Below are 12850 nucleotides of genomic sequence, written 5' to 3'. Positions count from 1 at the left end.
CCCACTCTTCTTTACATTTCTTCATTTCAATGATGAAAATCAATGACCACAGTATCTCAACAGGGTTGAGGTCTGGACTTTAACTTGGCCATTCCAACACTTTTTTTTTTTTTACAGTTGTACTTTCTTTTTCCTATGACTGCAGTTAATATTTTAGATTTCATAAGCTAATAAGTCTATATACTGATTGTTCTAAAGCAAATACTTGTGCATCACCATGTTGAGTTGATGTCACTCTGTAATGGGGAAAGTACTTGTAGTTGAGAAGACTACTCCAAGTTCACAAGTAGGAATTTAATGGAATACCTATTCAGAAGTGCCACTGATGATGCAGAAGTTTTACAGAAATGTAAAAAAACAAAAAAACAAACCCAAAAACCAAAAACAGTGCAAATCAAAGGAGTCATTACTCTCCATGACGGAAGACAATTTAGAGTTTTAATGAACAAACTATCTTCATGCTGTGGCTGTGAAACAATGGATAAGCTGCAATAAGCAAACCACAACCTCACACAACCTCTTATTCAAGTGATATTCAAGTATTTAGTTATTCATGAATTAAGCATTTATCAATAATTAAAACAAAAAAAAAACAACAATAAAATATGGAGTAAAAAAACTCCAAGGCATTCTTCAAATTGTTAACCCTGATTTTGATATGACGGTTCATTTGGGCCCTTTTTTAGAAGACCAGTAAAGTCATTCTGTCATTTTTGGTGAACAAAAAGTCTTTATCCCAGGCCAACATCCAGTGACATCATCACAATGAAGCCAAGTATGGAGGTCCAGGAAGCCAGCTTCCCATTGCCACTGGAAAAAAAAAAAAGAAAACACAACATAGCTTGATTTGTGGGCAGACTACATCTAACCAGCCATAACAGTGAGTCACTCTAAAGCAGGCCTATTGACTTTTTCCACTTTTGTCTCTCAAAATTTTCAGTCATTGTGGTCACTCTTTTGAGGCACTTCAGCCTCACAAGAATGATGCAACAACTTCAAGATGCAGCAAGCCTCTTTTAGAACTGCTTTCACATACACAGTTTTAGTCCATTTGAGTCGAAGTCTAATGTGATTCCGCTTTGGTGCCGTACTTTAAGCAGGTTAGATCAGAGCAAACACACTCAGCTTTGGACAAAAACAACCGGTTTGAGAGCATCTGAGTGAAATGCTTTTGATCGGGTTCCAAGTGCAGTTCAGTTGCAGTAATGAAGTAATTCAACATCTGACCTGCTTCAAGAAAGTGAACCAAACATTGTGTGTTTTGAGTCACAGAATATCTTTTGTAGATTCTAGCTGCTAAAACTGATCTGTGACTGTGCAAACTGATCCATGTGGTCTGGATGTTTACTCAGATGAACAAAAAGAAAGAAAAATGTGATGTACAAAATGTTTTATCCTGGATATTTATGTAGTTATCTAATTGATTATGTAGGGGCAATTGCATTATTAAATCAGTCTCATACAATATCAATTCATTAATTTTACGAATCAATATTGTTGTTAATTATTAAATTAATAAATGAATTACTCTAGTGATACACTAGATCAATGAATGCAGTGTGAATTCTTTGATGGCAGAGGATAGCTTCAAGTAATACTGCAGCAAAACAGACAAGACAGAGTTTCTTACACAGTGGTGCTTGAAAGTTTGTGAACCCTTTAGAATTTTCTACATTTCTGCATAAATATGACCTAAAACATCATCAGATTTTCACACAAGTCCTAAAAGTAGATAAAGAGAACCCAGTTAAACAAATGAGACAAAAATATTATACTTGGTCATTTATTTATTGAGGAAAATGATCCAATATTACATATCTGTGAGGGGCAAAAGTATGTGAACCTTTGCTTTCAATATCTGGTGTGACCTCCTTGTACAGCAATAATTGCAACTACACATTTCTGGTAACTGTTGATCAGTCCTGCACACCGGCTTGGAGGAATTTTAGCCCGTTCCTCCGTACAGAACAGCTTCAACTCTGGGATGTTGGTGGGTTTCCTCACATGAACTGCTCGCTTCAGGTCCTTCCACAACATTTCCATTGGATTAAGGTCAGGACTTTGACTTGGCCATTCCAAAACATTACCTTTATTATTCTTTAACCATTTTTGGTAGAACGACTTGTGTCCTTAGGGTCGTTGTCTTGCTGCATGACCCACCTTTTCTTGAGATTCAGTTCATGGACAGAAGTCCTGACATTTTCCTTTAGAATTTGCTGGTATAATTCAGAATTCATTGTTCCATCAATGATGGCAAGCCGCCCTGGCCCAGATGCAGCAAAACAGGCCCAAACCATGATACTCCCACCACCATGTTTTACAGATGGGATAAGGTTCTTATGCTGGAATGCAGTGTTTTCCTTTCTCCAAACATAATGCTTCTCATTTAAACCAAAAAGTTCTAGTTTGGTCTCATCCATCCACAAAACATTTTTCCAATAGCCTTCTGGCTTGTCCATGTGATCTTTAGCAAACCAGATGAGCAGCAATGTTCTTTTTGGAGAGCACTGGATTTCTCCTTGCAACCCTGCCATGCACACCATTGTTGTTCAGTGTTCTCCTGATGGTGGACTCATGAACATTAACATTAGCCAATGTGAGAGAGGCCTTCAGTTGCTTAGAAGTTACCGTGCGGTCCTTTGTGACCTTGCCAACTATTACATGCCTTGCTCTTGGAGTGATCTTTGTTGGTCGACCACTCCTGGGGAGGGTAACAATGGTCTTGAATTTCCTCCATTCGTACACAATCTGTCTGATTGTGGATTGGTGGAGTCCAAACTCTTTAGAGATGGTTTTGTAACCTTTTCCAGCCTGATGAGCATCAACAACGCTTTTTCTGAGGTCCTCAGAAATCTCCTTTGTTCATGCCATGATACACTTCCACAAACATGTGTTGTGAAGATCAGACTTTGATAGATCCCTGTTCTTTAAATAAAACAAGGATGCCCACTCACACCTAATTGTTATCCCATTGATTGAAAACACCTGACTCGAATTTCACCTTCAAATTAACTGCTAATCCTAGAGGTTCACATACTTTTGCCACTCACAGATATGTAAAATTGGATCATTTTCCTCAATAAATAAATGACCAAGTATAATATTTTTGTCTCATTTGTTTAACTGGGTTCTCTTTATCTACTTTTAGGACTTGTGTGAAAATCTGATGATGTTTTAGGTCATATTTATGCAGAAATATAGAAAATTCTAAAGGGTTCACAAACTTTCAAGCGCCACTGTAAATATTTAATTTATTAAAATGAAAATCAAGTGAGGATAATACTGATCAGATACATTCAATAACAGTAGCAGTAGTTTAACAATCAAGGCACAAAATGGTGATATGAGGTAGTAATATTATGTGTGTGTGTTTGCAGGCTAATGGTTAACAAAGGGTTGTACGCTAAGTGAGAGAGGTGACAAAAGTGTATGAGTGAAACACGCAAAAAGGGTGTGCAAAAGGTGGGGGAGGGGACCATAGGTGCTCTGTGAGACTGATTAGAACAAAGGATTTTAACAAAAGGCACATAAATGATCATTGGCCCATAAGGGGATTGAACCCGCAATCTTGGCATCATCAGCACCACACTCTAACCAGCTGAGCTAACCGGCCCTTAGGTTACTGAAGTCTGAATGCTTAGGTGTGTATAATGGTGCGTGGTAAGAAAGTGTTAGAGAAAGGAACATAAACAGAGATAGGGCATGCAAAATCTATCTACCAGAGTAAAGATGAGAAAACAATAACATATGATCAAACGAAAGTTATGAGATTATTGTGCACACACTTGAAACAACCTTGGGTTTAAATGCCACTTTTCACATAATCAATCAAACTAAGGCTAACGTTGCCCAAATGCCAGCCTTACTTGGGACCACTCTTGCGTGGCGGCTGAAAGAGTTCGTCTATGATCCTACGTTTCTGTGTATTCTTCTGAAGAGTGCGGATCACAGTTTCAGTTCAGTTTAATGCAGCTCTGCGATGTTGCAGAAGTCCTTCCCGGGCGGGATCTCGTTGATCCAGAAGGTCCTTGGTCGAACGTTCGTTGGCTGAAGATGTGGAGGGAACTGCTCGCCTCTAATCTTCCTAATTTGCGTTATTATGGTGTAGTAATAATGGTAACCGGTTTCAAACACAAAGAAAGTGAAACAACGCGATTGAGGTACTTTATCCGTGGCCAGTGGCTCGTACAACAATGCATGTTTGTCCCTTTGTTTGTTTCTGCCCATAGGCAGCAGCATCTCTTTAGTACCAATGGTGAAACCGGTCAGAGAGCGCCAGTCAGAGAGAGCGAAATTCGCTCAAATTGCCCAATTTATAGGCAAGCTTGCGTCATGATTCACAGTAGTATGCTACCCAATTGTGGCACAGTAAAATACAAGATGAGGTGGATACTGTCCGAGGCAGGAAGTGAGGGAGTTATGAGAGACGTAGTATTTTCCCCGCACCATATTTCTGAGCAGTGAGCTAAAGTTTTACAAAAAGTTTCTACAAGTAGGTTTTCAGCCCTATACACGCTTCAGGCAATGGCTTTTTTTTTTTTGTCTTTTGCATTTGTTTAAATGGACAATGTGCAGTGTGACACTAAACCAAACCAAGTAACAAATAAACTAGCTCTCTGCATGGATCAGCTTGCATGTCACAGATCAGCTTTCGCAGCTAGAATCAACAACAACAAAAAAATTCTGTGACTCAAAACTCACTGATTCAGACTCCGCGAACTCATGCTACCATTTTACACCATTTATACTTGTGAAAGCACTCTTAAATTCCCTGAACCAATTGCATATTTGCCAACTCGACCAATTCACGTGGTAGTCTAATAATAAAGTTCTATCTAACCTAATCTAATCTAGTATCACTTTTGACAGGTGAATACCGGCTACCGCTTTCAGTTCTAAAAACTAGCGCATTACAAAATAATCGGTAAACACTGCTGGATTTGCTCTTCTGACCTCGCTTCAGCTGGTTTCGGCACAGGGGATACATAGTGTCAAATAGTCAGATTCAGTGAAGCTGAGAACCAATGGAAGGCGCAATGATGTTGAACCTAAACTGTATCGCTCCATCATGCCATTCCATTGGTTCTCAGTATGGTTCTAGTCAATCAGCAATAAGGTCACAAGTTACAACAAATTGGGTCAGTATTGGTAAAAACCAAACATGCACTGGTGACTGTAAACAGTGAAACTCCAAAGAAAAAAAAATCGCTATGAGAAGTTCAAGGTGACATCATCCATGCATCAAAGCATTGAGACTAGGTCAGAAGCATGCATTTTGTGAAGTATGTCGGTCCGATTTCCTGATAAATTTCCTTCAAATATGGCACTCAGAATGCAGAAGAATGCACCATTTTACACTGTTTATTTTTATTTTTTTTTATTTTCCAGGGAAGCATGCTCCTAGATCCCCCAGAAATGCATGACTATGTCACACAATCTGATCTACCCCTTTTCATTCTCTGGGGGTTGGCAACTATGCAATTCTTGGTCCAAATACTGTATACATCCTTCACTCTACTGACTACTACTGCCTCTTATTAGTTTTACTGTAGTTACTAAATAAACCATCATAGTTACACAGTATGTTTTAAGATGAAGAAATCAATAATGAGATGGGAGTGTAACTCACTATGAGACAATGCCCCCCCCCAAAGTTCACAACTGTTGTTTCAATGAAGTGTCCTTATATAGCCAGTACTGAGTTAAAAGCAACACTGTGGAGCTGTAAAAATTAATTCAATAATGGCACAATCACCTGACTTGAGCTTCGGGTATGATGTCATCAACGACGACATAAACCATGGCCCCTGCAGCAAAGGCCAGTGCATAGGGTAGCAACGGCTCAGCCAGCACCACGGCAACGGCACCTAGCAACCCCGCCACCGGCTCCACCATTCCACTGAGCTGCCCGTACCTGAGAATTCACACACGTGTGTGCGCACAGAGTTCAGAAACACTTTTCCTTCACCCCCCCCCAAAAAGAGTTTCTAATTCTTGGTTAAAAAAAAAAATAATTTATATATATATATATATATATATATATATATATATATATATATATATATATATATATATATATATAATTAAATTATTAACTTCATCATCTGTAAGAATGAACTCATTTTGCATCTGTGAAGGTTATTTGAATTAATGTGGATTTCTGCATTGACAGCATCTTAAACCTGTCTCATTCAAGCAACGTGCACAATTTACATTACATTTTGGTTTAAACAATTAAGATCGTTGACAGAAAAATAAAGGAATCTGTGGCATAATAAATTCCCACAAACCTCTCTAAAATAGGGCTATTCCTGTCACATAAACACATGATTTTGGTTTTCAACTCATTAATTCATCTCATTATCTCTAGCCGCTTTATCCTGTTCTACAGGGTCGCAGGCAAGCTGGAGCCTATCCCAGCTGACTACGGGCAAGAGGCGGGGTACACCCTGGACAAGTCGCCAGGTCATCACAGGGCTGACACATAGACACAGACAACCATTCACACTCACATCTACGGTCAATTTAGAGTCACCAGTTAACCTAACCTGCATGTCTTTGGACTGTGGGGGAAACCGGAGCACCCGGAGGAAACCCACGCGGACACGGGGAGAACATGCAAACTCCGCACAGAAAGGCCCTCGCCGGCCACGGGGCTCGAACCCAGAACCTTCTTGCTGTGAGGCGACAGTGCTAACCACTACACCACCGTGCCGCCCGGTTTTCAACTCTTTACAAAATATTTTGGATCAAGAGTAACATGGCTCAATCGAAACAGATCTCAGATGATCTCAAGGTAGATGCTCATACTGTAAGAGTGGAAATGTTTATAAAAAGACTTTTAAGGACCTGGATTCGTTTTGGTAAATTAAGTAAATTACAAATGGAAAAAAAAAATATCAGCACAATGTTGCATATGAATACTGATAGAAATATCAGCGCAATGGTGCACTCATCATGACTAGTGGAATGAGTAGAATGGTGTTAGGCTGCTTTACTGCCTCAGGGAAGAGATGGTTTTGATGACTTCTCGGCTGTACCATGGAAACATATGGCAAAATGTCAGGACGAATGTCTGTAATCTAAAACTCAAAAAAAAAAAAAAAAAGGGCAATTCTTTTGTTTTTGCTCAACACTGAAGACATTTGGGTTTGGGATCAAAAGATGAACATGAGATGACAGATCAGAATTTCAGCTTTCATTGCCTAATATTTACATCTAGATTTGGTCAACAACTTACAACATGACACCTTTGGGGTAGCAGGCCATCTGATTTTTGGGTGAGTGAAAGTATTGGAACAGAGTGTCAATATTTGGTTATATCTCTTGCTTACAACAACTGCTTCAAGCCAGGGACCCACTGACATAACCAAAACTGTCGCATTCTTCTTTTGTGATGCTAGTTTTTTGGGTTATTGTCTTTCTTCATGATGAAGATGTTAGTTTTTTGGGTTATTGTCTTTCTTCATGATGAAGATTAGATTGGATATGTTTGTCTCTAAACTGGCAGACAGAATGTTTCTGTAGACTTTGAATTAATTTGGCTGCCATCATGAGTTACATCATCAGTAAAGATTAGTGAGCCTGTTCTAGAAGCAGCCATTCAAGCCCAAGCCATGACACAACCTCCACCATGTTTTGGATCACGAGCACATCATTTCTTTATCCACAGTTTGTCCTTTCCATCACTTTGGTAGAAGGTAATCTTGGTTCCAGACCTTTTGTGGCTCATCTCTGTATTTCTTTGTGAATTATAATATGGCTCTCCGATTCTTATTGCGAATGAATGGTTTGCATCATGTAGTACAGCCACGGGCGCAGATAGAGGGGGGGACGGGGGGGATTCGTCCCACCCAGATTTAAATTCACCTCGTTCGGTCCCCCCCACTTATAGGGAGGAAAAAACATCTATGCTGTCTTTCTTCGCAAAAGGCAAACCTCACGGAAAAATCAAAAGACTAATTACCATTCGATTTATTGAGGTGCACAGCAGTACACACATAGTTGCAACTGCGCAGACTGCACAGGTTGTGAGCTCGAGCTTGGTTGCTATGGTTACTCACAACAAGTTTGACAGGCATATTGGGGACAGCGCCTCCTAGTTCAGGACCCCAACACGGCATGATGAAGGGTGCCAAAAGGCAGAAAACGATTGCATCGTTTTTTCAAAAAAAAAAAAAAAATGACTAAGTAAACTGTGCCTTACTTTATCATATCACCTTGCAATTTTTTGACAGTCTGTTCAAAGTAATGTCGTAGTGAAAGTAAAATCGTACGGAGTAGAGATGCCTTTCTGGTAGCCTCCTTCTTTCGGTGGCAGCCTGTAGATACAGTGCTCAGAAGGCAGTTTTAATGTTTAATCTGGCGTTCCCTGCCATAATTTCAGCGAGCATATTGTTTCATAAGGAAACTTTGCGAAGAGTTGTTGACTGACTGCCGCTCACGCAACACACAGGCATAGTTAGAAAGTCAGGATGCACTGGTTTACACTTTACACACACACACGTAGCCCAGCCTCTCGCTATGTTTAACAGTTGGAACTTAGCGGTTTTAAAACTAGTTTTGCAGTTTTGCAATTTCTGTGCGTGATGATAATGTGTAAACTTTGGATTTCCATAGGCTATGTTAAAATGTTATCATTGTCCTGGCCTGCAGGTAGTTCCTGGTGATGGCAGTGAGGGAGGTGAAATAACATGTATACACACTACCGTTCAAAAGTTTGGGGTCACCCAGACAATTTTGTGTTTTCCATGAAAAATCACACTTTTATTTCCCACCATAAGTTGTAAAATGAATAGAAAATATAGTCAGGACATTTTTCTGGCCATTTTGAGCATTTAATCGACCCCACAAATGTGATGCTCCAGAAACTCAATCTGCTCAAAGGAAGGTCAGTTTTATAGCTTCTCTAAAGAGCTAAACTGTTTTCAGCTGTGCTAACATGATTGTACAAGGGTTTTCTAATCATCCATTAGCCTTCTGAGGCAATGAGCAAACACATTGTACCATTAGAACACTGGAGTGAGAGTTGCTGGAAATGGGCCTCTATACACCTATGGAGATATTGCACCAAAAACCAGACATTTGCAGCTAGAATAGTCATTTACCACATTAGTAATGTATAGAGTGTATTTCTGATTAGTTTAAAGTGATCTTCATTGAAAAGAACAGTGCTTTTCTTTCAAAAAATAAGGACATTTCAAAGTGACCCCAAACTTTTGAACGGTAGTGTATATATATATATATATATATATATATATATATATATATATATATATACACACACACACATATATACAAAATGGAATCATTTGCTGACAGCTCAGTCCCCCCCAGTTCAAAAATCCTATCTGCGCTCCTGAGTACAGCCTCTGTATTTCTGCTATTTACGGTAAGTCTTCTCTGAACAGTGGATTGTGATAACTTCACTCCTACCCTGTGGAAGTTGTTGGTGATGTCACTGACTGTTATTTTGGCATTTTTCTTCACATCGTTCACAATGTTTCTGTCATCAATGACTGCTGTTTTCCTTGGCCAACCTGTTCAGTGTCTGGTTGTGAGTACACCACTGATTTCTTTCTTTTCAGGACGTTCTAAATTGTTGTACTGACTTTGCCCAATGCTTGTGCAATGGCTCTGATCAATTGTACCTCTTTTCTTAGCTTCAAAATGCCTTGCTTTTCTCCCATAGACAGCTCTCTGGTCTTCATGTTGGTTTATCCTTTTTAACAACAAATACAGTCTTCATAGGTAAAAGCCAGGGCTCAAACATTCAGAACTATTAAATGTTTAAACATTCTGCCATTTTTTTTTTCTGCTCACAGTATATGAGCTGGCGGCACGGTGGTGTAGTGGTTAGCGCTGTCGCCTCACAGCAAGAAGGTCCTGGGTTCGAGCCCCGGGGCTGGCGAGGGCCTTTCTGTGTGGAGTTTGCATGTTCTCCCCGTGTCCGCGTGGGTTTCCTCCGGGTGCTCCGGTTTCCCCCACAGTCCAAAGACATGCAGGTTAGGTTAACTGGTGACTCTAAATTGACCATAGGTGTGAATGTGAGTGTGAATGGCTGTCTGTGTCTATGTGTCAGCCCTGTGATGACCTGGTGACTTGTCCAGGGTGTACCCCGCCTTTCGCCCGTAGTCAGCTGGGATAGGCTCCAGCTTGCCTGCGACCCTGTAGAAGGATAAAGCGGCTAGAGATAATGAGAATGAGTATATGAGCTGACAGCCAAGTCGTAGAGCAGCCAGAGAGCACGATTGCTCAAATCCAATGAATGTGGACAGAATAATTATAGATATTCTGTATATTCTGCAGAGTACTCGATGTTTTATTTTTTATTCTATTTATTACATTCTATTTTACTTCCTTTCTTTTTATTCCTTTTTAAAAAATCTATCTGTATTACTTACGAAGCATTGCACTAAGCATTTCATTGCATGTCGTAATATGTATGATTGTGTATGTGCTAAATAAAATTTGAATAAAATTCTCCTTCAATTCATCTTCATACACACACACTTTATATATACACTAAATAAATAAATAAATATAGACACAGACAACCATTCACACTCCCTGTGATGACCTGGCAACTTGTCCAGGGTGTACCCCGCCTTTCGCCTGTAGTCAGCTGGGATAGGCTCCAGCTTGCCTGCGACCCTGTTGAAGGATAAAGCGGCTAGAGATAATGAGAATTATATATATATATATATATATATATATATATATATATATATATATATATATATATATATATATGTATGTATATATTCCATCAACCTAAGTCGAATCAGTTGCCTTAGTGCGGACCTCTGGCCTTGAAGTTTTGCACATCAGATTTAAAGCCTCCAGTGTGCTTATATATATTATATATACACACTCACAGGCCACATTCTTGCACTGCCACCACATATTTGGCTGATAACTGCATGAATGTGCAGGTGTTCCTAAGAAAGTCCCAGTGAGTGTATATACACAATTTGTAAAATAATTACTGTCTTTTTTTCTTATAGAAAGTGACACAGGGCTTAATTATTCCAAAAGACTAGGAAACTGGGGTTTCAGTGTACTGTATAATAGTGAATACTGTATATAGTGAATATGCAACTACAATGAAAATGAAGTATTCAAAAAAAAAGAAAAGAAATTTCTTCTGACAGTCCAATCAAGAAAAAATTCAGATCCAAAGTTTTCTTTCTCAAAACTGTATGAATTCAGAGAAAGACCCATTTTTTTGGACGAATAAAGAGACTGAAAAAACGTTTTAACACACTTATGAATGACAGGAAAAGACAGAGTGCAAACGTAAGAATTTGCACACTCACCAGAAGGCTCGCCACGTGGACACTCCAGAGCCTCGGAGTGGCAGACTCACTGCAAGGCCTTCTGGGAAATTCTGGATACCTATGCCTATAGCGAGGTTTCTGAAACACAGACATTTTTACTGTTAAAGTCTGCACTCAGACATTAAATAAATGTTTAAATGGAACACATTTAAATGTACGAGTTATTCTTAGACCCATGTCTTAATCGGTTTTAAAACAACAGTGAAAATGTTGAGCTGGCTGCAAGTTCTCATAACTCACAGTGTGAGCATGATGGTGGTCTTGCCTTCACTCAACTTCATATCCAGGTTTATTTGTTTGGCCTGCACTTGAACAAGACCAAGAAAAGTTGCTTTGTTTTAAGAAAGACTACTTAGCCCCCCTCACTGCTTTTTACACTCTTGATTTCCCTCAAAGCCGTTCCTGGCTCACCATCAAGATCCTGCCCCCAAGACAAAAAAAGGCCAATGACAACCAGTCACAGAAAGGCTAACAGCAGATGGGATCTGTGGGAAGGAGGGAAGAGGCAGCAAGAGGGTGTTGGGGGTCAGGAGGGTGCAGAGTGCAGCTGGGGTTCCAGGTTTGGACAAGAGAGAAACTAACTGGTGAGAATAAAGCTGCAGCTGGGATTTTCTGCTCCCCAGTCAGAGTTCAAAAATTAAGAGTTACTACATTTAGTCAAATGCAGCATAAAAGCAAAGAATTAAATTTTACTGAGAGATCTGCCACAAGTCACAAGATAAAGTAGACTTTACCTTTCTCAGTATTTTTTTTTCAATAAAAGCATGTCAAATATGACATTGCACCGGTATTATAGTCGAGTCACTAAACCTTGAGTCCGAGTCCAGTCTTAAGTCCTCAGTGTTCAAGTCTGAGTCAAGTCCAAGTAATTTAAAAAAATTTCAAGTCGAGTCAAGTCCACTGTTGATCCAAGTCGAGTCCAACACTCCAACCGCACCATTTGACGGTGGCTGTTTTAGCCCCATTACCATTAGTTTGTTCCTGAACATGATGTATGAACAGGTGAATGTGCATTCTCTTTGTGAAGTATTCTGTCAGAGATGGTTGGGAGATGGATGTAAGTGAAGAAGGTGTGTTTATTAAATCAAGTGAAGACAGGTAAACAATCCAGGCAGGCAAAATTGTAAAACGGTGAAACAGGCAATAGGTCGAGTGAGGTACACACAGGTTATCGTAGCCTCGGCAGAATCAAAGACGAGAAACAGGAAATCAGGGATCAGGAATCCAAACAAGGAAATATGGCTTGGTAATGTGTCAGCAATGCAACACTTCGCAAAGTAAGTGTGTTTTCACAGTTTTTATATTGGTGTGCTGTTTGTGCCTTAATCCTGTGCAGGTAGGAGTCATTTACGGCGCATGTGCGAGAGTCTGCTTGGCACGTGTGCTGTCTGGAGCGCACCCGAGAGTCTATCTGATACATGTGCCAAGGCACGCAGGTATGACACTCTTGCATGAAATTAGTACAAAATTAATGTAGATATAAATATCTTATGCTAAATTATTATGGCATG

At 39.7% G+C, this 12850-nt stretch overlaps 1 protein-coding gene across 2 annotated transcripts in view; it reads right to left on the bottom strand.

The window, feature by feature from the left end:
* Nucleotides 1-416: 416 nt before the first annotated feature.
* Nucleotides 417-12850, bottom strand: part of LOC132898099 (zinc transporter ZIP11-like) — a 365574-nt gene continuing 353140 nt past the window's right edge. For both annotated transcript variants that reach the window (XM_060939490.1, XM_060939491.1), the window contains exons 8-10: nucleotides 11319-11417; nucleotides 5756-5914; nucleotides 417-810 (exon numbers count right to left, since the gene is read on the bottom strand). In XM_060939490.1, coding sequence (XP_060795473.1) covers nucleotides 732-810; nucleotides 5756-5914; nucleotides 11319-11417 — 337 coding nt within the window. In that variant the 3' untranslated portion in view covers nucleotides 417-731. The remainder of the gene's footprint in view (nucleotides 811-5755; nucleotides 5915-11318; nucleotides 11418-12850) is intronic.

The sequence above is a fragment of the Neoarius graeffei genome, chromosome 14 (assembly GCF_027579695.1).
Source record: "Neoarius graeffei isolate fNeoGra1 chromosome 14, fNeoGra1.pri, whole genome shotgun sequence".
NCBI lineage: Eukaryota > Metazoa > Chordata > Actinopteri > Siluriformes > Ariidae > Neoarius > Neoarius graeffei.
Note: the sequence above shows the minus strand (reverse complement) of the source record. Positions and strands in the feature narration are given on the sequence as shown.